Source organism: Theropithecus gelada, chromosome 4, assembly GCF_003255815.1.
Source record: "Theropithecus gelada isolate Dixy chromosome 4, Tgel_1.0, whole genome shotgun sequence".
Taxonomy (NCBI): domain Eukaryota; kingdom Metazoa; phylum Chordata; class Mammalia; order Primates; family Cercopithecidae; genus Theropithecus; species Theropithecus gelada.
In genome coordinates this window covers 29,169,071-29,196,158 of record NC_037671.1, presented here as the reverse complement: position 1 = coordinate 29,196,158, position 27,088 = coordinate 29,169,071, and the positions used below count along the sequence as shown (strand labels likewise).

The 27,088-nt window shown below is 41.1% G+C and overlaps 2 protein-coding genes across 4 annotated transcripts in view; one reads left to right on the top strand and one right to left on the bottom strand.

The window, feature by feature from the left end:
* The window catches only part of LOC112623623, a 163,209-nt gene that overhangs the window by 6,098 nt on the left and 130,023 nt on the right, over window positions 1-27,088 (top strand). The window contains exon 3 of the mRNA XM_025384175.1: window positions 1,471-1,491. Coding sequence (XP_025239960.1) covers window positions 1,471-1,491 — 21 coding nt within the window. The remainder of the gene's footprint in view (window positions 1-1,470; window positions 1,492-27,088) is intronic.
* LOC112623629 (histone H2B type 1-M-like) lies at window positions 12,189-26,299 on the bottom strand. Of its 3 annotated transcripts, none has more exons than XM_025384184.1 (2): window positions 25,823-26,299; window positions 12,189-12,560 (listed from the first exon to the last, which is right to left on the bottom strand). In XM_025384184.1, exon 1 carries the CDS (start codon window positions 26,282-26,284, stop codon window positions 25,832-25,834), a length of 453 nt encoding a protein of 150 aa, XP_025239969.1. In that variant the 5' UTR covers window positions 26,285-26,299; the 3' UTR covers window positions 12,189-12,560; window positions 25,823-25,831. The 3 variants fall into 3 exon arrangements, with proteins under 3 accessions (XP_025239969.1, XP_025239971.1, XP_025239968.1); XM_025384186.1 differs by lacking the exon at window positions 12,189-12,560 and adding an exon at window positions 20,867-21,084; XM_025384183.1 differs by lacking the exon at window positions 12,189-12,560 and adding an exon at window positions 24,273-25,525.

Below are 27,088 nucleotides of genomic sequence, written 5' to 3'. Positions count from 1 at the left end.
TCAAGTTATTATTATTATCTTTGGCTAAAGCCCGCTTCTTAGCTAACTGTTCAGTTTAAGAAACTGTTCTTCCTAAATTTGACTGTCCTTTTTAAGCCCTCCTCCTTCACCCCAGGCTCCCCAGGCCCCTAGACCCTCTCCTCTCCTGCCACCATTCCCACTTCCTGGGTCCTAAGTCTCCAGCATGAAGGTGCTGCGCAAAATGTATTCCACTCTGTGAGTTAGCATCTAACAAAAGTGTACTCTGAATTTATTGTGTCTTATGTTTGTTTCACAAAGTAATTTGTTTTTCTCACTTCAGTGATGATGAGAAAACTTTAAAATATGTTTAACATCTTTTTTTTTTTTTTAATTTCCAATTTAGCTAATGTAGCAGTGTTCAGAATAGCTAATGCGCTTTATTTGTATTTATTTAATCAAAAAATCTTGGGGCGGGCGCGGTGCCACTTTTCCCTTAATACGGTTTAAATGTTCTGTCTCATTTGTCTTTCTCCTTTTGGGATTACACGTCTGTAATCCCAGCACTTTGGGAGGCCGAGGCGGGCGGATCACAAGGTCAGGAGATCCAGACCATCCTGGCTTAACAGGGTGAAACCCTGTCTCTACTAAAAATACAAAAAAATTAGCTGGGCGTGGTGGCAGGCGCCTGTAGTCCCAGCTACTTGGGAGACTGAGGCAGGAGAATGGCATGCACCTGGGAGGCAGAGCTTGCTGTGAGCGGAGATCCTGGCATTGCACTGCAGCCGGGACAAGAGAAAGAGAGACTCCATCTCAAAGAAAAACAAACAAACAAACAAAACGGCCTGGAGTGATGACTCACGCCTGTAATCCCAAAACTTTTGGAGGCCGAGGGGTGTGGATCAGGAGGTCAGGAGTTTGAGACCAGCCTGGCCAATATAGTGAAACCCCGTCGATACTAAAAATACAAAAATTAGCCGGGCATGGTGGCGTAGGCCTGTAGTCTCAGCTACTTGAGAGGCTGAGGGAGAACCCCGGAGGCGGAGGTTGCAGTGAGCCAAGGCTGCACCATTCCACTCCATCCTAGGTGAAAGAGTAAGACTCTGTCTCAAAAAAAAAAAAAAAAAAAAAAAGCTTATGTGATATTACTTTTTTCTCATTTAACAGAAAGGGAAATTAGAGAACTCAAGTGGCGGCGTCCTGCCTAAAACCCCATTGCTTATACTAGGTGTAACCAGAATGATGATTTAGGCAATCTGACTTGTATCTAGTCCGTTAGAAGACATCTTCACCTACCTTGGTGGGCTGTGTTGCAAAAAGAGAAACGGCGTTTTTCTCATGTTAAAAGAATGGAAAATGAAGCATTTCTTTAATGACTAAAAGAGGTTAGAAATGAAAAAAATTTTTGATTCTATGGTATAACTTAGTAGAGAAAAAGGAGAAAGACAAATGAGACAGAAAATTTAAACCCTATTAAGGGAAAAGTAGTAAAGGGAGAGAAAAAATAAACAGACGCAGTGGAAGGAAAGACACGTGAAGAGTAGGATAAAAAGAAAAAGAAATTCACCTAAAGAGGATGAACTAATATGTTGGAGAGACACAAAATGTATATACACAAAGAAAACCACAGAGAGAGGAGTTCATGATACAATCTGCAACTGCAAGAATAAACAGAAAGAAAAGTGCAGATGAAGGCCCTTAACTACATCCAAACTACACATATCAGATATTCAACTGACAAGATTGGATTGAGACCCTTAAGTGATTTAAATGAGGTAGGTAACACTGCCATTCGTGATTTTTGAAATTCCTGCTAAAGACTAAAATTTCTGTACTTATATATCTATATGAATAAAAATGGTGATATGGCACACAATTAAGAAAAAGACAATGGGAAATTTAAAAATGACAGTAACTGTAGAGTGGCATTGAGATTTCCTGTTTCTGATTGAGATCTCAAGAGAGTTTTAAACTTTTTATAGTGAATAGATTTGTACAAAAGGATATATGCAACATAAACAAGAATTGTAAAACAAATGGTTGGTACTTAAAAACCCAGTTTAAGAAGTAAAATATCATTAGTAATTAATAGGCCCTGTATAACTCTCCTCAATTCAGTGGGAAAGACAGGAAGAACTTTGAGCTAGGCGAACAGCAATCACTCACATAATCTTATGAACAGTATATTTCACTTTTCACAGAGTACACATATACATCATCAAAATAAAGGGCAGTTTAAGAACTAGAATGTCAGGCCAGGCACAGTGGCTCATGCCTATAATCCCAGCACTCTGGGAGGTCAACATGGGTGGATCATCTGAGGTCAGGAGTTCAAGACCAGCCTGATCAAAATGGTGAAACCCTGTCTCTACTAAAAATACAAAAATTAGCTGGGCGTGGTGACACACGCCTGCAATCCCAGCCACTTGGGAGGTTGAGGAAGGAGAATTGCTTGAACCCAGGAGCTGGACGTTGCAGTGAGCCAAGATTGTGCCTCTGCACCCCTACCTGGGAGACAGAGTGAGACCCTGTCTCAAAAAAAAAAAAATTTTTTTAGAGAAGGGGATCTCACTATATTGCCCAGGCATTCTCCCGTCTTAGCCTCCCCAGTCACTGAAATTACAGGTGTCAGACACCAAGCCTGGCCCTACATTTTGTTTTAATCAATCTTATTTTTGTTTTTGTTTTTTGGTTTTTCTTGGTTTAAATATCTAAGAATGGATTCATAAATTGTAAGTCATTTCATTTTGCCTATTTTTATCTTCACATAAATGGAATCACAAGCTGTATATAATTTTATGATGTTTTTATCCAAACCAATGTTTCTGAGATTCATTCATGTTCATATATGTTACTCCAGTACCATAGTTTCATTATTTTAAATAGCTAAATATACACTAACACTAGTTTACTCAATTTATTATAACAGACCTTCATATTGTGTCTATCTGGGATTATCGAGGTCATTACTTCGGTGAACTTTCTTGCATATGTTTCCTGGTGTAGATGTGCACACATTTCTCTAGTATATATGTAATAAGGTGAGAGGCTGGTTGAGACATTCACATAGAGCTGCTCAGGGTGAAGATAAATCTATAGATCTAGAGCTCAAGGCTGAAGCCTGGCATAGAAAAATGGCAGGCCACCCTGCCATCCCTCAACCCTTAATGTCCTTGCAAGGTTTGAAATGTCTGGATGGAGGGAACCATTTTCCATTTCCTATTTCTCACTAGGTAATATATATTTTTTTCAGCTTCTGAGTTCCCTTCCCTGCCCCCCTTCCCTCCCATCCTTTCCCCTTCCCTTTCCTTTGCGGGCGTGGTAGCACACACCTGCAGTAGCTTGATCTCAGCTCACCACAGCCTCTGCCTCCTGGATTCAAGCAATTCTTGTACCTCCGCCTCCTCAGTAACTGGAATTACCTGCATGTGCCACCATGCCTGGCTAATTTTTATATTTTAGTAGAGATGAGGTTTCACCATGTTGGCCAGGGTGCTCTCGAACTGCTCACCTCAGGTGATCTGCCGGCCTTGACCTCCCAAAGTGCTGGGATTACAGGTGTGAGCCACCACTCTTGGTTGGGCCTGATTAATCTTTTAAAGATATTTTGATTGTTATTGATGATAGGATCTTTAAAAGCAGAATTCTATGAATTAAATCTGTTCATTTTTTCCTGGAAATTATGTAGAGATGGATTAGTGAATTTAAATCTTATTAGATTAGTTGCCTTCCTTGATAAGATAAATTGCATGAATTTCTTTTTTAAATAATTCAATCAAAGCACAGATAAAGCATCAGTAATTAAAATGTTCAGTGTTAATTCAAGTAGGATTTGGTTGTTTAAGTTAAAGAAATGAAACAAAATGAATGACAACCCTATAGAAATGTAAGATCCAAGAGGGCAGGAATTTTTGCTTGTTTTATCCATGGATGTATATCTAGCACTTAGAATAGTGCCTGGCACATAGTACCTTCACATAAACATGTGAAAGCTGGCAGAATATTCCAGATTACAATATGCCATTTTGGCATAAGGATTATTTTGAGCTAAAGGGACTTAAAAACAGCAGATGCAAGAGGGGTGCTCTGATCTCCCGTTTTTCTTCCTAGAAGTAGAAGATAAAACCTCCCTATAGAAGATGTGCTCCCTGGCTGGGGTTAGTGGCTCACACCTGTAGTCCTAGCACTTTGGGAGACTGAGGCGGGCAAATCACGAGGTCAAGAGATGGAGACAAAAATTAGCTGGGCATGGTGGCACCTGCCTGTAGTCCCAGCTACTTGGGAGGCTGAGGCAGGAGAATCGGTTGAACCACGCCCGGCTAATCTTAGTAATTTTAGTAGAGACGGGGTTTAACCATATTGGCCAGGATGGTCTGGATCTCATGACCTCGTCATCTGCCCGCCTCAGCCTCCCAAAGTGCTGTGATTACCGGCCTGAGCCACCAGGCTCGACCAATGAGTCTTCTTTAAATCACATATGATGAAGGGTGGTTTTTACAGTAAGCCATTTTTGGAACAAAAGAAGGTGGGGAGGATTTCTTTAACCATTGCCGTTTTTTTATCACAGAGCTCAGATAAAGGTAAACAGGCCATTGAAAACTGCCTATAAAATAGGCAAAATTAAAATGAAAAATAATATCAATATTATTAGTTTCAATCAATGATATATCATTTAAATCTCACTGGGTCTGATGTTTAAAAAAATAAAAATGTAAAAGATTAAATACATTTGGTTTTATTTTAATGTAATCAGAAATTAGTGACATATATTATTTAAAGCAATATATGTTGGATATCATGAAAATTGCTTGTCTAGTCATACTTCCTGAATCCCAGTTGCTCTCAACTCTTCTGAGGTAGTAATCACTTGATGATGAGCTGAAGGGTGCTGTTACCTGGACCACAGGATCATTACTTTAAAAACAAAATTGGCTAGTATGCTTACAAATAAGTAGATTTCTCTGATAGTCATCTTTCCCATAAAAGTTCTCTCCAGCTCCAAGAACAGTGATTTTTTTTTTTCAGGTTTACATACAATGAAACTCAAAAATAATGTGAGATATTAAATTAAATGGAATATATCCAAGGTATTTTGCTATATGGTTGTAATTTCATGGAAGTTTTATTTTGCCTTTCTAAAAAAAAAAAAAAAAAAAGCATGTGTCAGTTTCTGAACATGAACAGTATTTTATCTTTTTACGATTTTTTTAAATTGAAGCAAAGAATATATGTAATAATGTGCCTTAGAGAGTACTCCTCTTATTTGGGCCTAAAAACAAATCATGCGTGGATTTAAAAAGACAATAATAACAATAATAAAGAAGATGAGGGACAAATATCCCCGGAAAATGTTTACCAAGACATTGCTAGTTTAGCAATATTAGTATCAGACAAAATATTAAAGCAAAGGTGTTTACAGGGATAGAGAGGGACACTGTAAGGACTCTTATCTGCAATGTGGAAAACAAGATATTCCAGAAAACTCTATTGAAGCAATACACCTATGAACTAGAGAAACCACAACCAACAAACTAGTACTTAGTTACTCAATTAACAAAAAACACAAGGGGCCGGGCATGGTGGCTCATGCCTGTAATCCCAGAACTTTGGGAAGTCAAGGCGGGTGAATCACTTGAGGTCAGGAGCTGGACACCAGCTTGGCCAACATGGTGAAACCCATCTCTACTAAAAATACAAAAATTAGCCGGGCGTGGTGGTGCACGCCTATAATCCAAGCTACTCAGGAGGCTGAGGCAGGAGAATCGCTTGAACCCGGGAAGTGGAGGTTGCAGTGAGCCGAGATCATGCCACTACAGTCCAGCCTGGGTGAAAGAGCAAGACTGTCTCAAACACACACACACACCCAAAGAAAAAAAAAAGCAAAGAAAAAACCACAAGGGAAATTCCCATAAACCATCCAGAACAATAAAATTTAGAAGCTGAAACGAGGGTGACAAATAAGACATCTTTGGTTCTCTGGGTGCAAATACCATTAATCAGGATTCCGAGCTCTGGGAATTAAAGTCTGCCCCTTAGGGAATAGAATTCTAGGCTCTTAAACAAAAGTGAAGACACATAGCATAAAGCCAGAATGCTTTGAAACAAGGGTAGCCTGGAGAAAAAAAGGAAAAAAGAAGAAAAAAACCTAGTAAACATCCCTGGGATAAAACCTTGTTTGTCTCTACAGGACTCTGGCTCTGAGGAGGTGGATGGAGAAAATTGGCCCCAAAGATTTAACCCTAAGTTTTAATGAAGTCTTGAGTTCCAGTGAAGACGTCCTGAAATTAAATTGACTCGGGCTTATAGTGCCCCCTCGTGCCTGATGAAGACAAACACAAATCCCTTCAGGAGGAAATCATCTTGAACCCAAGTTCTCTACATTTATACACATTATCTATTTATTGAGCAATCATTTATTGAACACCTATTATATGCCAGACACTCTGTCAGGAACTTAGGATGTTTAAATATAAGGTCGTAACAAATGTCACAAAATTGAAGAAAAACAGACACTTTGGAGAGTTTGGCTTATAAGCAAAGAAGAGCCTTCTGTTTCCTCCTAGATCCCTAAGCAAACAAAGGATTTCAGATATTGAAATGATTAGATACAGACTATAAAAATAACTATTTACTAAAAGTTTAATGAAATAAAAAATAGAATAATAAAACAATCAAGGGGCACGGGATAATCAAAACCAAGTACATTTGAAAAAGAACAAAAGAGAACTTTGCTATACTCCATAATGATAAAATAAAAATCCAAAAGTAAGATGTAACATTCAAAACCTTATATGCACTGGACTACCGAACCACTACTATGTCAATAAATAACTGACAGAATTAGAAGGGGAATTTCAAATTTACAATTGTAGGGTAACTTTTCAATATTCTGTATGAGTGTTAGACACTTACATTACAAACAAAGAAAAATGCTAATGGTTGTCCAGGATTTGAATAAGACAATAAGCAAATTTGATCTATCTATGATTACCTTCATTTGACATAGAAAACATCCCTTCTATTTTTCAAAGCATACATTGGACAATTTCAAAAAAAAATCCTGGTTTCAGAAAGTTATAGAAATTAATGAACATAACTACAAAAAGGGAGATATAAAGAACGATAAGAGAATGCTGTGTAATGTTTACAAAAAATTAAACTCAGTGGAAAATAATTTTCAAGAAAAAGAAGAAAATTAATAGACAAGCTGAGTAAACAAATTATGATTATGAAAATAAGGCAGTTAAAAAAAAAATCTTTTCTGTGTCCTTCCACCCAAATACTGCCAAGTCCAATCTGATTTTCCAAGTTTTAGTGAATTTTTAAGGAATAGATCATCTCTTATTTTTTTTTTTTTTTCTGAGATGGGTCTCGCTATGTTGCCTCCGCTGTAGTGCAGTGGCTATACACAGGCGTGATGGCAGCACCCTACAGTCTCTAACTCCTGGGCTCAAGTGGTCCTTCTGCTTCACCTCCTAAGTAGCTGGGACTACAGGGACATGCCACCTCACTTGGCATGATACCTATTTTACAGAATCTGTTACTATAGAAAAATAGCTCTCCTACTCACTTTTTTCTTTTAAAATTGTATAACGTTATTACCAAAACTGGAGGAGAATACAAATTTTAAAAAGGGAGAAGAAAAAAACAAAAGTATAGCTTTGTCTCACTAATGAACATTCATTTTTGTTTTTTAGAAATAAATGCCTATTATGAGAAAACATGGAAACCAGAAGAAATTGCAGAGACCATATTATTTAAATAAATAGCATATTATATAGGGTTTATTCTAAGAAGAGAAGGAAGTTTAGCATTCTAAATCTGCCAGTTTAAGAAATTAATAAAGGAAGGCCCAGAGCAGTGGCTCACGCCTGCATTCCTAGTACTTTAGGAGGCCGAGGCAGGTGGGTCACTTGATGTCAGGAGTTCAAGGCCAGCCTGGCCAATGGCAGGAACCCTTGTCTTCTACTGAAAATACAAAAATTAGCCAGACATGGTGGCATGCACCTGTAGTCCCAACTACTTGGGAAACTGAGGCAGAAGAATCACTTGAACCTGGGAGGTGGAGGTTGTAATGAGCTTAGATCAAGGCACTGCACTCCAGCCTGGGTGACAGAGTGAGACTCCATCTCAAAAATAAAATATAAAATAAAAAGATTAATAAAAAACGTGATCATCTCCAAAGATAATGAGAAAGCATTTAACAAAATGTAACACTCTTTCATCATAAACACTTAACAATGAGAAGAGAACTTCATAAGGAGTAGCCACAGTGAGTATAACACTTAATGGTGCCATTTTGGAAGGATTCCCATAGAGGTGGAAGGAAGACAAGTGTGGTGTGAAACTACTCCTATTCAACATGGCATCACAGAGTTTGGCCAATACCATGAGATAGGAACAGACAGTGAGAAGAGCAAGGATTCAACAGGAAAAGATGATTATTTTTGAAAATAACGTAATTGTCAAGGTAAAAGTTCATGAGAATCTATAAACAATTACATCAAATAAGAATTGGAATTAGTGGGCATAGGCCAGGCGCGGTGGTTCACACCTGTAATCCCATCACTTTGGGAGGCCGAGGAGGGTGGATCATGAGGTCAGGAGATGGAGACCATCCTGGCTAACACAGTAAAATCCCATCTCTACTGAAAATACAAAAAATTAGCTGGGTGTGGTGGCACGTGCCTATAGTTTCAGCTACTCGGGAGGCTGAGGCAGAAGAATCGCTTGAACCTGGGTGGCAGAGATTGCGGTGAGCCGAGATTGAATCATTGCATTCCAGCCTTGGCGACAGAGCAAGGCTCCGTCAAAAAAAAAAAAAAAGATTTGGAATTAGTGGGCATAAGAGTACCATACAAAAATTCATGGCATTTTTGTACACTAGCAATTACCTATCTGAAATCAAGATATTATAGAAAAGCTAGACATCACAACAGTACAACAGATTCTAAATCCAAGAGTAAATATTTCATATGTATATGATAAAAATTTTGTAATGTCATTAAGTACATAAAACAATATCCATTTTAAAAAGAGGCAGCTTTATAGTGTACTATGTTTATGTTTTGTGATGATTCAATATACTAAAATGTTCATATAAACTCTCCTAAAAGGATAGTTTTCTAAATTACTGAAAAATGTAATGTCAAGCAAACCCTAATGAATATTTTGTAGAGCACTGTAAAATTCATATCAATGAATGAAAATAGTCAAGATGATTCTCAAAAAAGAAAAAAAGAAAAAGGAAAAGAAAGAAGAGAGTGATGGGCCATGACTTACCACTATATATGAAGACATATGAACCTACAGTAATTAAAACAGTGTGGCATTTGGTCTAGGCATAATCAGCAGGTGAGTAGAACAGAGTTAGGCATTTTTGGAGTTTTCTGGGAGCCTCTTTGCTGACATATTCTAATTGCCTATAGATAGCTCTTCACTGGATGCTTTAACTCTGTATCCCTGGGAATAAGGTGGGTAGAGAGGGTGAATAATGCTAAAATATTTCTCTGATTCTAAACTCAACTCACACTGTTTGCTATGGGAATCTGGTTGACTCAAGTTGGTGTTTGCTATGGGAATCTGGTTGACTCAAGTTGGTGTGTGTTTTCAATGCAGAGAATGGAGACTTCATCTCCATACATGGTGTTGGGGTGCTGAAGCAAGATGAAGAGAGAAGCATCCCTGAAGGACCAGAGAAGTGGTAATTGCGTGGGCATGTAGTGTGATATGGGGAGAGTACCATAAAAAAAAGAGACAGGTATATACTGTACTATATTTATGTGCAGTACTATTATTGGCAGAGAGAAAAGTGGAAATCTCACTGATCATGTGAAATGCAAGGTTTTGTTTTTACATGTTGTTAAAATAATTCCTTAGAGTTACCAAGAGATAATATTTGTAATGTAAAGAAGGGACCCTGGAGCTAACCTGCCTAGGTCAGAAAGCTCTCTGTCATGTATTAGGCGTAGGACATTGGACAAGTTATTTTAAGCTTCACTTGGTATATACTCATGGGTAAAAGTGGGATAACAGGCCGGGCGTGGTGGCTCACACCTGTAATCCCAGCACTTTGGGAGGCCGAGGCGGGCGGATCACAAGTCAGGAGTTCCAGACCAGCCTGACCAACATGGTGAAACCCTGTCTCTACTAAAAATGCAGAAATTAGCAGGGCATGTTGGAGCGCGCCTGTAATCCCAGCCATTCAGGAGGCTGAGGCAGGAGAATCGCTTGAACCCGGGAGGTGGAGGTTGCAATGAGGTGAGATCGCACCACTGCACTCCAGACTGGGCAACAGAGGGAGACTCCATCTCAAAAACAAAAAAAAAAAAAAAAAAAAAAAAAAAAAGTGGGATAACAGTGCACAGATATGTTTTGGGGCTGACATTAGTATCTGGAAATCACTTAGAAATGTATGTGTAAAAAATACAAAATAAAAAGAAATAAAAATAACTCGTAAGGGTTGTCAGCTATGTGCACCAACGGCTGCATTGTCTTTCTTGCTCCTGAAGTGCTTCTGCTTTCGTGGGCACCTTCCTTTATTAAAGTCATATGAAGATTAATATATAACGTCTTCGACTTAAATGTTCATTTTTTCCCTTCCGACTTTAGAAGAAATTAAAATATTTTCATAAGCCCCCAAAAGAACTTTGGGCCCTAGACACCGTGCCTGCTGTTTAATGGAGGACGGCACTAACTGTACCTGAAGATGATTTTTTTTTAAAAAAAAAACATTCAATTAGGAAATAATTATTCGCACACATTCATATACATACATACACCGAATCCTCACACGAAGAGCCCTACAGGCGTGAGAACATTAAGGGAGGTGCAAGAAACGTCTCCTTGGAGATGGGAGGCATATTTTCAGCTACTAGAGAAGGGGGGAAGTGCCAGCTGTCTGAGAAGAAAGCAGGAGGATGTTGAGACTGAAGCTGAAATTTTCTTCCTGCTTCCTCACTCTTCTCGTTGGTTTCAGCAGTCTGAAAAACTCTTGTGAGAGGAGCAAAAAGATCAAGGGAAGATTATTGCCTGGCTTCTCAGTCTTCAAAATTTCCGGTCCTCTGTTTTTTTGTTTTGAGACGCAGTCTCGCTCTGTCGCCAGGCTGGAGTGCAGTGGCGCGATCTCGGTCATTGCAACCTCCGCCTCCCGGGTTCTAGCGAATTCTTCTGCCTCAGCCTCCTGAGTAGCTGGGACTACAGGCGCGTGCCACCATACCCAGCTAATTTTTTGTACACCTGGTAGGGACGGGATCTCACCGCGTAAGCCAGGATGGTCTCTATCTCCTGACCACGTCATCCGCCCGCCTCAGCCTCCCAAAGTGCTGGGATTACAGGCGTGAGCCACTGCGACGGCCGGTCCTCTGTTTTTAAACTGTCCACCGGATTGTTCGAAGTCTCCGATGTCCGGCGATCTGGTGGCCGCAGAAGAAAGAGGTCCACTCGCCGGGGACTGGGAACCACCAGCTAGCTGCCTACGGAGAAACGTCCCGGACGCGCGCCGGACGGACGTTAAACGTTCGTGACGCCATATGCGGGAGCCGGATGGGCGTAACGTGGCAGCGGCTTAAAGTGTGGCTCTGTCGTCAGGGCACGGAGGGGCGTGGCCGGACGGCCCTATGAGGGGGCGGGCGTTTGTGGCAAAGGTTGATGGGATGACCTTATGAGGGAGCCTGCATGGAGGGGCACGATGGGCCCCAAGACTCTTTTTCATGCCCGCATAGCCGTACCGGGAGTAGGATGACCGCTGCCATTTTTCAGGACCTTTCATCTTCAGCTTGAAGTTCTGTGCGATTTTCCGGCTTTGTGTGGCTATTTAGTATTAACATTTTAGGGCAGTTTCATTTCCTTTAAAGTAAAGCTCTCCAGATATGGTCTCCGGACCAGCAGCATCAGCATCACCTGGATAATTTAGAAGTACAAATTACCAGGTCTTACCTCAGATCGAATGCATTAGAAAAGTTTTGTGACTGCTTCAAAACATTGTTTCCCTTAATTCAGATGCTAGAGGAGACCTTTCAAATGGCAGCTTAGCATAAGCTAATGTTTTTAACTTCAGGTTCATTACCAAAGCCAAATCAGTGCTTAGGCCTTACCCACTCAGAACTTGATGCCGGAAAGTAAAGTGAAAACAGGTAGATAGATAGGTAGGTAGGTAGGTAGGTATATAGATAGATGTCTATAAAGGGGAGGTCTTAGAAGAAGGGTTTGGATCAACAATGAAGGCAGAATTTACAATTCTCCGCAGATTTTATTAATAATAACTTTTCTTTTCAGACTTCTTGCCATCTTCTCATTCAGATTTTTCTTAGCAAAGGTAGTCCGTGGCAAGTAATGAATTACCTATGTCTGTAACGGAAGTAAATTCTATTTTTATGTTTATAAACTCAAAAAGTAACATGAAGTGCAAACATCTTGTTTAGTTTCTTCCCCTCGGTAACCTTCATTTGATGAACCAGTGTGTAGCAAACCAGTATGAGTTGGATTTGGGTGGGATCCACACAGTCATTTTCAGGCAGACGAGACTTCCTAAGTTCTATGGATAGATTCATATTGCCAGTTATTTTATGCGTTCATTTCTCCTCTGCCTTCATGTCTCTCCCCTGATTGAAGAAATAAGAAGGGTTTAGTTATTAGGTGCCATTTTGCCATCACCATTAATATTTTCTATATAAAGAGGATTCTTTTTACATGTGCTTCTATGATGAACTATAGGAATTTCTACTTCAGTTCTAGCTACACTTTAGTAGCATTAACACATAATAAGTCATGCTTAGTCAAGAAATATCACTGAATAATGTGATCTTTGTTTCAACTTCCCCAACTACTCTTCTTGGGTGGGATTCAAATAGTTCAAAAGCTCATATTCTCTCCCTTTCATTTTTGACCTGAAAATATTTGAACACTCTAATTTGCATTTTAACTCAGTGAAAAGGAAAATATAATAACTGTTAAATTTTGCTAAGTGCTTACTAAAAGTCCATCACTGTTTTAAGAGCTTTACATGAACTATCTTAAAATAACTTTAAGAAGTGATCTACTATTATTATCCTCTTTGTATAGATGAGGAAAGTGAAACCCAGAAAATCTGAGTCACTCATTCAGTTGAACCGTTGTGACAACTCAGTAGTGGCCTCTATTCCTGTAGTTATAGATATTTGTGCACTTCAATTATGTTAGAAATTATGTCATGCTGCAAATACTTTTTGAGAGTCTGCCATGTGCCTGGAACAGCCTTAGGCATTAGGAAACCAGCAGCAAAACAGGTGAACTCCCTGTTTTTATGGACCTTACGGTCTTCAGGATTGGAAGGGGAGGCAAACAATAAACAAATTTAAGATAGTGCTAAGTATAATGAGGAATGCATACAGCAAGTTAAGAATGAGGATAGAAGGGTGCCATTTTACATTTGATGGTCAGAGAAAACCTCTCAGATGTGGTGACATTTTCATCAATCTGCTTAATCCAAAACCCAAGAAATGTGAGAAATATTTCAGTTATTTGACAGGTATTACACACAACTGAGACACCAAGTATATGACAAGGCCTATGTACTTATGTCCCCTTTTGGTTTTCTCTCTGTCTTTCTACCATATTTTGCTTTTGGTTTCTCTTAGGTCTCCAAGCTCTTTCCCGCCCCACCTTTTCTTTTTCTTTTTCTTTTTCTTTTTTTTGAGACAGCCTCTGCCGCCCAGGCTGGAGTGCAGTGGCTCCCTCTTGGCTTACTGCAACCTGCGCCTCCTGGGTTCAAGGGATTCTTTTGCCTCAGCCTCCCATGTACAGCTGGGACTACAGGCGCATGCCAGCAGGCCTGGCTAATTTTTGTATTTTTAGTAGAGACAGGGTTTCACCATATTGGCCAGACTGGTCTGGAACTTCTGACCTCGTGATCTGCCTGCTTCGGTCTTCGAAATTGCTGTGAGCCACTGCAGCTGGCCCCTCCCTTTTTTAGTAGGAGTTTGCTTCTTCCATTCCTTTTCTGAGTCCTTCTCAACTTCTCTCACCTTTTTTCTCATGCTGTCCCCAATTTCCTAGAAAGTAATTGTAACTTGGCTATAATATTTATAAAATATTGTTTTGTATTTATAAATAATATTTTGACATTTTAAAACAGAATATTTTATTACTCAAAAATTAGAATAAATATGTTTGCCTTGATGCAATTAATTTGGTAGTTCCTGTATGAGCCCAAGTTCATTTGACTTTGCTGAAGATTTCCAGAGTATCAGACACACTTTTTAGGCTTTAGTGAAAGACAAAGGTAAATGAAAACAATTAGCTGTAAGTCTCCTTAACTGAGCATTCCAGGAGGTCAAGGACCACCATATCTCTCTGTGTATCTGCAGTGCCCAAGCCAGTACCTAGGAGTTTTGCATACTTCATGAATTTCCTTACAAATCCTTCATGACTAATTTCTTCTATTTGGTTTCTTTTTTTTATACCTCTCTCTGCTGAGTTAATCTTACTAATCTTACACTTGGAACTTTTTTTACTATTAATCATTAATCTTTAGTTTTATATATTAAATTATTAACTTAGTTTTAACTTCTTGTGCAATTTAAATTTCATTAATTTGTTTTTTCCATTAAAAATTTTTTTTTCATGCTCTACAGTATTTTCTAGGATTTAAAATTTTTATTGTATTAATTTCTCTGCTTCAGTTTGTTGTTTTCTTTAAAAAGGCCCAATCTGTTTGTTGGACATTCTAACAATCAGACACTAGAGAATTGCTTTACAGACTGCAGTTTAAGATTTATCAGATGAATTAATACATTCAATGCATATTTTTTAAAAAGTACCTGCTATGTGCTGGGATAATGTTTTATATAACCTGTAGAGGCACTACTTTGTCCTTTACAATATCAGGGAAAAGTCCATCAGGATAATATGAAGGGATTTTATTGGGCTTTGTCTCTGTGGATAGTGGTCAATTTTAGTCTGAATTGTCGAAATTCTTAAAGGTTCTGCCATTCATAAAGGTATCAGAGCCAGGTGATTGTACATTTGATTTCTATGTAGTCTTTAAAGCACAAGTGCTTTTTACATCCAAGCATTTCAAATATAAAAAAGGTATAGTGGTTTTAAATTATGTCAGTAAACTTTTTTACATCTTTTTGCCTTATCAAATTTTTATTTTTACTTATTTATTTATTTATTTTTTTAAAAAACGGAGTTTTGCTCTTGTTGCCCAGGCTGGAGTGCAATGGTGTGATCTCGGCTCACCACAACCTTCGCCTCCCGGGTTCAAGCGACTCTCCTACCTCAGCCTCCTGAGTAGCTGGGATTACAGGCATGCGCCACCACACCCGGCTAATTTTGTATTTTTAATAGAGACAGGGTTTCTCCATGTTGGCCAGGGTGGTCTTGAACTCCCAACCTCAGGTGATCTGCCTGCCTCAACCTCCCAAAGTGCTGGGATTACAGGCATGAGCCACTGGGCCCGGCCCAAGTTTTTATTTTTATATACTTTTTTTTTTTTTTAATATATTAAAAAGGAAAGCACAATTACCACAAATTACAAAGGACTAAAGCAGGACTAGAATAATAAATGAATCAATTCAGCCTGGAAAGCAGATACCTTCAGTAATATTAATGTTACAATACAAGCTCATTCAAGTATTTTACATTGCCTTTTTTTTTTTTTGTCCTTTTAAATATGATACCCTAGCCTATAGTAAAGATGATATACTATGAGCGTAAGGTGGAACCTTCTCTACGAAGCCAGATGACAAGTTTTTGTCTCCAGTGAGAAATGGCTCTGAGTTCTTATCTTTTCTACCATCAACATGCCTGAAGGGGGATAGGGTCCAGGCTGGGGAAAATCCAAGGACCCTTCAACATGGGAGGATTCCATTCAGGAGGGTACCAGATAATTCAGATTACTCTACCTAGCCTTTTTTGACAAAATCAACCCTCACCCTCCATAGTCATCTTCCTTTGCTCTTCTCCTCACTTCCAGGGCCTTCTAAGCATCTTACTTACTTTTGTAAAATCAATCACCAGGAAAAGGATTGATAGAACAACACAAAAATATTTAGCAACTTTGACATAGGGGCTTAGCACCTCTATCTGAGCCTCAGGGGTCTAAGCTGGGGGAGGCCATCCAGCCCTGGGAGTGCATTTGTTCCCAGGTACAAGAGTGGGTGAAAGAGAAACCTGCCCCTTAACAGGGCTGAGACACACAGACCTTCTGATGTTTGATGCTCAAAGGTTGTGTTGGCATGGACAAACCTTGAAAGAGATATGATGAAAAGAGGGATCTGGGCAGGCTGTTGCTTTGTGTCTCAGGTCTTGGATCCCCATGGGAGGATGGTAGGTATGAAGTAGCTAGCCCTGATGGTCCCCGCCACTTCTGGCATGTTTGTCACAGATACATTGGTCCTAAATTCAAGTGTCTTCAGAAGTTGAAGATGTAAACTACTCTTTGCAACATTAACTCCTATCATGTTACAAAAAAAAAAAAAAAAAAAAAGAAAAGAAAGAGAAAACAAAAAGAAAAAAAAGAAAGAAAATAATGTAAAGAAAAGCAAAAAAGAGGCCGGATGCGGTGGCTCACACCTGTAATCCCAGCACTTTGGGAGGGTGAGGCAGGCAGATCACCTGAGGTCAGGAGTTCGAAACCAGCCTGGTCAACATGGTGAAACCCTGTCTCTACTAAAAATACAAAAATTAGCCAGACATGGTGGTGCATGACTGTAGTCCCAGTTACTCAGGGAGGCTAAGGCAGGAGAATGGCTTGAACCCAGGAGGCAGAGGTTGCAGTGAGCTGAGATTGAACAATTGCACTTTAGCCTGGGTGACAGAGCAAGACTCTGTGTAAAAAAAAAAAAAAAAAAAAAAAAAAAAAGCCCCCTCTGCTCATACCAACCACCAATCTATGTTGAGATGAAGTCCTTACCTCCCTGCCCCAAAGGGGCTTCTTCTTTGAGGAATGTGTGTGAAGAAGATGGCAGCTCCCTGACCTGGGAGTAAACCCCAGATAAGAAGAGCCTTTCCCCACATCCCAAGGTTTCTTTGTGCCCCCAGATGCAGCAGAGGAAAAAGAATGAAGTTTCTGTGGTGCTGGATATAGTACATGACTGCATGACCTGAAGGAAAGGAGGAATAAAGGGAAAGAGGAGGGGATCCAGGAGCCCAGTATCTGGTACGATGTGAAGCAGGCAACAGACTGAGCAGGGAAAGGCCTCAGATTCCACTGTCATAGCAGAGACCATGGTTTGAGACATGGGTCATAGGAACTGAAATGGGCTTCCCACATACCAACCACTGAGAGGTCAAAGGCAGGGAAGGGCCCAGGCTAAAAGCAATGAGATGTCCAAGGTAACAGACAAGCCTGTGATACTGTCACAGGCTGTGATTTGTCAGCCTGTGATACTGTCTCCTACTCCCAGCCTTTGGGCTCAACAGAGTAATCAGTTGAAAAGGAGGGTCAAAGACATTGAGTCAGTGAGCAACAGGACAACCAACTCCTCTGTGTTGCCCAGATCCCACCGAGAGTGAACATGTAGTTATCCCTGTACCCGACACACATCCCAGTCTTTGTGGGTCAGTCCTTCATCATACTCCCTAGCTTCTGATGACAGCAGACTTCAGCCATTCCACTGTCATTCACAGCCCAACCCAGTCAGTGACTGAAGAAGAGAAGTCAGGTATACTCTATGTCCACATATATTCTCCTGCCACCGGGCTTCACCAGCTGGCAGGTTTCCCTCCCAGCCCCCACCTCCTTTTCATCCCTCATTCCCAGGTGAGGTCAATTGGAGGATGGGCAGAGATAGGTGGCTTACAGAGAGGGGATGCAAGATGGGGCTACTCCACCAGACTCCAGTAGGAGAATGGCAACTTTCTCCACTTTTTAAGAGAGACAGAGCCTCCTTGAGGTCTCAGAGATCTTTCAGGTCAACGCAGGAAATATTTCCAAGCCTCAGCTGTGGGTGTTCGCATTTTCTCTCTGGGGTAGGGGAGATGTTCAAGCTGAGAACAAGTATGTTCTAGATGCAGGCCAAGTTTGCTTCAAACAAACTTGGCCTTGGGGTTTCATGGGTAGGATGAAAGATGTCATGGCAGGATGGGGCCTGGCATGAGGCAAAAGCACGCAGAGTAAGGACACAACGGTAGCAGCTGTGTACAGACACAGGATGTCAGCTTCAAACGACGCAATAGCAGGGATATCTTGGCATGGTTCTGATCCAAGCCACCACCAACCCTTGCCTCCAGGACAGAGGCTGTGTACATGCAGCAGCCCAGAGAAAGATTCTAGGGAGTCCAAGACCAGGCACATCCAGAGAAGGTGGGAGCTCTTTAGGTTGGCTCTCCACCGTGGAAAACAGACATTTGGGTATTTCAGATTCCCACTGCACAATAAGGCAACTTAAAAAGATTTCCAAAAACAAAAATCCAAGGGGAGAGGATAGACATCATTTTCTGTGGATTAGTTGGGGGATTTCTGATTTCTTATTTATTTATTTATTTATTTATTTATTTATTTATTTATTTATTTATTGTCTCGCACTGTCGCCCAGACTGGAGTGCAGTGGCGTGATCTCAGCTTACTGCAAGCTCCACCTTCCGGGTTCACGCCATTCTCCTGCCTCAGCCTCCTACAGGCGCCAGTCACCACGCCTGGCTAATTTTTTTGTAGTTATAGTAGAGACAGGGTTTCACCCTGTTAGCCAGGATGGTCTCCATCTCCTGAGCTAGTGATCCGCCAGCCTCAGCCTCCCAAAGTGCTGGGATTATAGGCGCGACCCACCGCGCCCAGCTGATTTCTTGTTTTTTAATTGTTGATTTTTTTTTTCCCATTTTCCCAGGGACAGAAAGGTCAGAGAAAAATAAATCATCGGCCGGGCGCGGTGGCTCAAGCCTGTAATCCCAGCACTTTGGGAGGCCGAGGCGGGTGGATCACGAGGTCAGGAGATCGAGACCATCCTGGCTAACATGGTGAAACCCCGTCTCTACTAAAAATACAAAAACTAGCCGGGCGTGGTGGCGGGCGCCTGTAGTCCCAGCTACTCGGAGGCTGAGGCGGGAGAATGGCGTGAACCCGGGAGGCGGAGCTTGCAGTGAGCCGAGATCGCGCCACTGCACTCCAGCCTGGGCGACACAGCGAGACTCCGTCTCAAAAAAAAAAAAAAAAGAAAAATAAATCATCTTTCAATACTCTTTCCTGATATGAGCAGCATCTGTCTGGGCTGGGGAGTAAAGAGTGTGGGAAGAGGGGAGTGAGGAGAGGCTAGAATCTCCCCCCAAGCCCAAGTTTAGATCCTTTGGTTTCCTTCTCCCAGAAAATGGCAGATGGGCATGGTAGGGACAGCAGAGAGAAAACATGGTGATGACAAACCCTACAAGATCAAGGTGCTGGTTCTCCTGGGCTCAGGGGTGCCACCAGAGCCTTCCATGGGATGGTGCTGGGCAATGGGGCCTGCAGAGCCTTCTTGTGGGCTGCATAGTTGGCTGGAAGGGACTGGAAGGGGAGCAGGAAGACATTAGGTTTGGGAACCAGGGTTGCAGCCTCCTAGCTATGGTAGGGCTGCAGATTTTGGTAATCCAGATGAACTATCAATACTTTAAAATTATATATGTATATAATTTTACATATATATAAACATATAATATTTATATATTATATATATATATAAAATATATATATCTATATATATCTCCCCCTTGCTCTCTCCACTTAGAAGAAGTTAGGATGTAAAGAATCATAGAGAGAGGAGAGGGAAGGGGATGTGGAGGCTCCTGTCCAGGGGTACTCTGATAGCCTAAATGGTATGCACATTGCTACTTAGTACAAAGGCCCATGCTAATAACTCCAGGCCTGTCCTTTTTTTGTTCCCTGTCCTGGGACTGGGCATGGCCATGGACTCTTGCCCATCCCATCCCTTTCCCTGAGTCAAGCACCAGAGCTAAATGGTTTTTCACTTCCCCAAATCGGAGTGTTGGCTTGTCCACTTGTCATTTTCCAGGATGAGCTGGCCGGTGGGTGGTATAGAGGGCTGGCTGATCATGGTGACAGATCTGCTGGGAGACTGGGAGGGGCACTGCTTCCTGCCCTCACCCCTGCCACCTCCTGCTACCACTGAGTGTTGCTTGTGGTTGGCCTTCTCACCTATGGGGGGATCTACTCAGAAGTCTTCAAGATTTTGGAACTTGCTGAGGTATTTTTGCAGTTGGGGTCAATGTCCAAATTTTTGGCTTTGGAGTATTTCAAGAAATTCTTTTACTATTCTTATCTGAAAGGGTGTAGCTTAATTCTACTTCAGGGTATGTGCCAGATTTCAGTGACTTGCTTATATTGAAAAACATACGCCAGATGAAATGGCTCATACCTGTAGTCTCAGCTACTTGGGAGTCTGAGGCAGGATTGCTTGAGCCCAGGAGTTCCAAGGTGCAGTAAGCTACATCAGGTCCCTGCATCCCAGCCTGGGTGACAGAGCAAGACTCTGTCTCTAATAAATAAATAAATAAATAAATAAATAAATAACGTTTAAAAAGTGTGAAGTGTGTGAGTTTCGAATCTTGTTCACAAAAGGCATTGTGGCTTATTCCTTCCCCCTTCTCTTTCTGTTTTCTCCTGCTAAGAGATAACAGTTGTTTGGTTTTTGAAGATAATCAGTTACCCCTCTAGAGAGGTCTAACGGACAAGGAACTGAGGCCTCCACCCCAACAGTCAGCTTGAACTTGCCAGATATGTGAGTGTGCCACCTTGGAAGGGAATCCTCCAGCTACAGTCAAGGATTCGGATGACTGTAGCCTATGTTTACAACTTGACTTCAACCTCAACAAGACCCTGAGCCATAACCACCTAGCTAAATCACTTCTGGATTCTTGACTCACAGAAATTAGTTTTGGGATAATTTGTTACACTGCAATAGATAACTTAGCAGAGATGGAGAGCCCCACAATGAAGCTTACAAAGCCACCATAATTTTTATAATGAAACTTGATAAAGGTAAGCCCAAAACAGAACATCATAGAATGGGCCACGTGCAGTAGCTCATGCCTGTAATCCCAGCTACACAGGAGGCTGAGGTAGGAGAATCACTTGAACCCAGGAGGTGGAGGTTTCAGTGAGCCGAGATCATGTCACTGCACTTCAGCCTAGGTGACAGAGAGAGACTAAATCTTAAAAAAAAAAAAAAGAAAGAAAAAGAAATCATAGAATGATTTTATGTGAATAGAAATGGAAAAAATCCATGAAAAATATTAACAAAATTTACCCAGCTATTATTTAAGATAATAATATAACATGACCAAGTAAGATTTGGACTAGGAATAAAAGTATGAATCAACACAAGGAAATCTATCTACACTTCATGGCAACAGGGTTAAAAAGAAAAAGCATATGATTTCTTCAGATGTCAAAGTGATCGAATAAAATTCATAAATCATTCCTAACATGAAATCTTAAAAGAAGAATAGAAGGAAACTATAGGGCTCGGCACGGTAGCGGACACCTGTAATCCCAGCACTTTGGGACCCCACGGCGGGCAGATCACTTGAGGTCAGGAGTTTGAGACTAACCTGGCCAGCATAACGAAACCTTGTCTCTACTAAAAATACAAAAACATTAGCCGAGTGTGGTGGTGTGTGCCTGTAATCCCAGTTATTCAGGTGGCTGAAGTGAAGGCGGGAGGCTGGGAAGTGGAGGTTGCAGTGAGCAGAGATCCGGTCACTGCACTCCAGCCTGGGCAACAGAGCAAAACTCTGTCTCAAAACAACAACAAAGAAACAAAAACCAAAAACTACATTAACACAGTGAAAACTACACATACACATGCATGCACATACACACAAAAGCAATTATAAATTTTCAACCACCGAAGTCATTTCTATGAACACGAGGAAAAAGACAATACCTGCTAGCATGTCTAATATGACATATTGTTTGTGATGTAGCTAGCACAGTAAGATGATGAAAGCAAACAATAAATACTTACTGGAGAGAATATCAAACATTTTTATTTGCTAATAATAGTACTATATGCAATTAAAATCAAGTCAGTCGTTTAAATATTGATTAGGATTAATAGAATTTGATAGTTAGCTAGACACAAAATTCACATAAATAACCAATTGTCCAATTATCCTCCTACATACAGAATTTCAAACAGTGCTTTAGTGTGAGGTCATATGTCAATATGTAACAGAAGTCACAATATTTTGAAAATCAGTATTACATCTGTAAAAATTTGGGGAGTTTATTAATTCACAGCACACAGTGACTCCGTTTTTTTTGTATAATTTTTCTGTTTAAATATTTACTTTTTAAACCAAGGCTTGCTTTGATGAGCAATACGTTAGTTTCAATTTTTATTTTCTTATATTATTTTTAATTATTAGTAATCCATCCATTCTAGAAAATTATTGGCCACGATCTTTTAAATCTCACACTTGCATCATTCTACCTGATTGTTTCTTCTGGTACTGTGATTAGATCCACGCCAGATCATATTTTACTACTAATTCCAAGTCTCTTTTCATTTATTTATTTATTATTTGAGACAAAGTCTCATTCTCATTGCCCAGGCTGGAGTGCAGTGGTGTGATCATGGCTCTCTTCAGCCTCAATTTCCCTGGCTCAAGTGATTCTCTCACCTTAGCCTCCTGAGTAGCTGGAACCACAGGCACGCACCACCATGACTGGCTAATTTTTTGTATTTTCAGTAGAGTCGGGCTTTTGCTATATTATTCAAGCTGGTCTCCAAATCCTGGGCTCAAGCTATCCTCCTGCCTCCGCCTCTGAAAGTGCTGGGATTACAGGCATGAGTCACCTTCCCTGGCCCTAATTCCAGGTTTCTTAAACTCACTTTTGCGTTTTTCTCTCTGCATTTCACATAATTCCTTAAGATCTGATTACATAGTTTATTAAATTTCTACTGGTAGGTCCAATTGGCTGCTGTTAAACTCATGCAGTAAGCTTTTTATTTTAATTTGTCTTATAATTATATGTTTATTTTCTATAATTTCTATTAGGTTCTTTTTTCAAGTCTCTGTGGTCACTTTTTGTATTTCTTTAGTCCTTCAATATATTTATAAGAATCTTTTTCTTTCTTTTTTCTTTTCTTCAGATGGAGTTTCACTCTTGCTGCCCAGGCTGGAGTATAGTGGCACGATCTTGGCTCACTGCAACCTCCACCTCCCTGGTTCATGCGATTCTACTGCCTCAGCCTCCTGAGTAGCTGGGATTAAAGGCACACACCACCACACCCGGCTACTTTTTTGTGTATTTTTAGTAGAGACAGGGTTTCACTATGTTGGTCAGACTGGTCTCGAACTCCTGACCTCATGATCTGCCTGCCTTGGCTTCCCAAAGTGCTGGGATTACAGGCGTGAGCCACCGTGCCTGGTCTCAAGTCTGTATCTTGTTAATTCTCCCTTTTCATTCCTTTCATTTCCATTGTTTGTTGCTTTTTTTTTTTTTTTTTTTCCCGGAGACAAGATCTCAAACTTCTGGTCTCAAGCAATCCTCCAGCCTCAGCCTCCCGAAGTGCTGGGATTATAAGCATTAGCCACCACACCCAGCTCCCCTTGTCTGTTGCTTTTGTTTTCATTAGTCATACTTCTGGTTTCATGATGTTTGGTCAATTTTGATTGTGAAGCTGCTTGTGCATTTTGGGGGGTATATTTTAGCTGTGGCAATTTGTTGAGGTGTAAAGTGAAGCTTGTTTTCCAGAGATGACTTGTATTTGTTTCTACCGGGTGCTCAGGGGCACAAAACCAGCCTGGGATATGCCTAAATTAAATTCTCAGCTTGGGTGTTTGAATCCCTATGGTATGAATGCCAGGAATAAGTAAGCATCAAGGATGGCTTGTAGTCCAAACCTTAGCAGTGGAATCTATACTGCTCAATGTCAGGCCTCTGAGCCCAAGCTAAGCCATCATATCCCCAGTGACCTGCACGTATACATCCAGATGGCCTGAAGCAACTGAAGATCCACAGAAGTGAAAATAGCTTAACTGATGACATTCCACCATTGTGATTGGTTTCTACCCCACCCTAACTGATCAATGTTCTTTATAATCTCCCCACCCTTAATAAGTTTCTTTGTAATTCTCCCCATGCTTGAGAATGTACTTGGTGAGCTTCACCCCCTGCCCCCAAAACATTGCTCTTAACTTCACCACCTATCCCAAAACCTGTAAGAACCAAGGATAGTCCCACCACCCTTTGCTGACTCCTTTTTCGGACCCAGCCTGCCTGCACCCAGGTGAAATAAACAGCCATGTTGCTCACACAAAGCCTGTTTGGTGATCTCTTCACACCGACACATGAAACACTCAGAACCCAACTTCAGAGCTGACTCCTTTATTTGCATTCATCTGTGATGGGTTTGTATGTGTGTTTATTTCCAGTTCATCCTTCTACCCTGAGGTGACAGATTTTCGTCTGGTGTCTCACCTTCACCTAAAAAGATTTCTTATCAGGCCCTATATACCCTGATCGGTTTCCATATAACACCCTAAAAATGAAAGTTAAAGGTTGGGTAAAAGCCAGCTGTAGTGCTTGGGGTTTAACATGGGCCAAATCCCTGGCTCTGATTTCTCTTTACTTTTTTAGACCCTCTTTGTTACTTTTAAGAATTTAGAAACTGTTATTCAGGTTTTTAGTTATCCGTTCAAGTACCAAGCTTGCCACGTTATGGAAAATGTATCCCATAATCCAAGATTTCATGTTTGTTTATGAGGGCATGAGGACATTGAGGGCATGAGGACAATGAACTTCTAAACTCATTCGTCTTTTAGACAATGATCATCCACCACCTAAGTTCTCCATCTCAGCTAACATTTGACTCCAAACCTAGCCTCATCCATCTCACAATTTTCACGTGGTAAGTATTGGTTCCTTTCCTTATGGCCACTCCCTCCTTGTTCCCTCTCGACTCTTCTGAGATTCTTTTTCTCCCACAATCATCCATTCCCCAGCAGTGAAAACCTTTTGTCATCATTCTATCTTGTGCAGCAGAAGCTACATCCTGCCAGAAGGAGGTTTTCTTTCCCTTTCTACCTTATCCAGTCATAGGTACTAAGGGGCATCTAGGAAAGGGTAAATTGTACTGCAAAGGGGGCCTCAGTCCTGCGGTAACTATTGTCTACCTGCAGTCAGACACCTTAATGACTATTTGGGTTTCTGCCGTTACCTAGTGAACTTTTAACCTGAAAGCTGCCAAAAGAAAACTATAAATTAAATAGCTTTCTGAAAAAGACGGTTTAGCAAAATAATTTTAAGGTGTCTCAGAAGTTGCTTCTTTTTTCCTGCACCTCAGCGCCTAGGATCCGCCTTTTCCTCCCCTACTCGCCTAAGAGCTTCAGAGTGAAACTGGCCCAATTACAAAGCAAACCAGAAACCTTTGTAATACTTCCGTGTTCAGCTCACATTGTCTTCAGCCTTTACTTGCAGTTATCACGTATCTGCATGGTAAAAATTTTACAAGAAAATGGGGGGCGGAGGTGATGGTGGAGAAAGCTCCAAACAGAAGGAAGTTGCAAAAGGGTGCTCTTTTGTGCTCAGGGTGGGCCGTCACCACACGAAGTCCCAGATCAACATCACGATCAACTTGGAAATCTGCACACGGAAACGAAAGAGCTGTACACTTACAGTACTTTCAGTTTATGTTAGTGTTATCTGACACTAAATGAGCTAATGATCTAGTATGTGCCCATAGCACTCAACTTCTGGTACCTATTGTTACTACCTATAATTTCCAAGTATTTCCTCTGCAGTACTAACATAACATTAAAGATTGGTAGTATGGTGCTGAGAAATCCAATAATCCCCCTTTTGAATGAAATTACAACTCATTTACTGAAAACATGCGTGGCTCTTAAAAGAGCCTTTGGGATTAGGTGTAAAGATGCTTACTTGGCAAAGTTACTTGGAACTGGTGTACTTGGTGACGGCCTTGGTGCCCTCCGACACGGCGTGCTTGGCCAGCTCCCCCGGAAGCAGCAGGCGCACGGCCGTCTGGATCTCCCTGGAAGTGATGGTCGAGCGCTTGTTGTAGTGCGCCAGGCGGGAAGCCTCGCCGGCGATGCGCTCGAAGATGTCGTTGACGAAGGAATTCATGATCCCCATAGCTTTGGAAGAGATGCCGGTGTCGGGGTGGACCTGCTTCAGCACCTTGTACACATACACGGAATAGCTCTCCTTGCGGCTGCGCTTGCGCTTCTTCCCGTCCTTCTTCTGCGCCTTAGTCACCGCCTTCTTGGAGCCCTTCTTTGGGGCAGGAGCAGACTTGGTAGGCTCAGGCATAGCAACGTTAATAATTACAACACTGTCGCAAACACCTGAGAAAATAATCACTCCCACCGATGCCCCGTTCATTTATAGATGCGGTATTCAAATGAGGTTAATCAGATTTCGTTTATGATTGGATTAATTTTCGTGTGTCGTCACAAATACCAATGTAAACGACACTTAAAAGTCTACCTTTTCATTGGCTATTTCATTACTTTACTTTTACCCAATCAGAAAGCCCAGACCAGACTACCCGAGGCTACTATAAATAGTCGTCTTTAGACAAGTCAGCTGTGCACTTCTCTTGGAGCAGTTGTTTTTGAGATCACACTTTTTATTAGCGTTGTGGTGTCAGAACGTATACTGAAAGATACTTTAGGAGAGCTCACACTCTCTTTCTTCCTCTAACAAATTATAGAACTCGTTGCATACAGAAGTCATGGTAATTGGGATATCCCTGTAAGTCTGGCAGTTTTGCGTTTGGGAAGTCCTTCATCTATGCAAATGCTACATTTAAGGACCAAGTATTTTCTGCAGTGTCAATTTCTAATTTTTAGTTGTGGCAGTGGTTGAAATAGTGTACTATGCCACCTGTGTCGAGACGTACTCCTCTGCACTCCTTCATTGCTTGCCATACTCTGTAGGGAGCCAGCACGGAAATGGATACTGTTCTCTATTCGGAACTCATACGTCCCAGCCTAGAAGCCCGGGAAAACCCCGACTTTTTTTCCCATGCTATTTGCAGGCCACATCTCGCTAAGTAAGTGTTAAGTATTACGGAGGTCGAAATGGGTTTTAACTCCAGTATTCGAAAACGCAATAAAAGCTCAATGACGCGGCTGCACTCCTGCTTGGCCGACGGAACGCGAAATGACCCCCTGGTCAAAAACA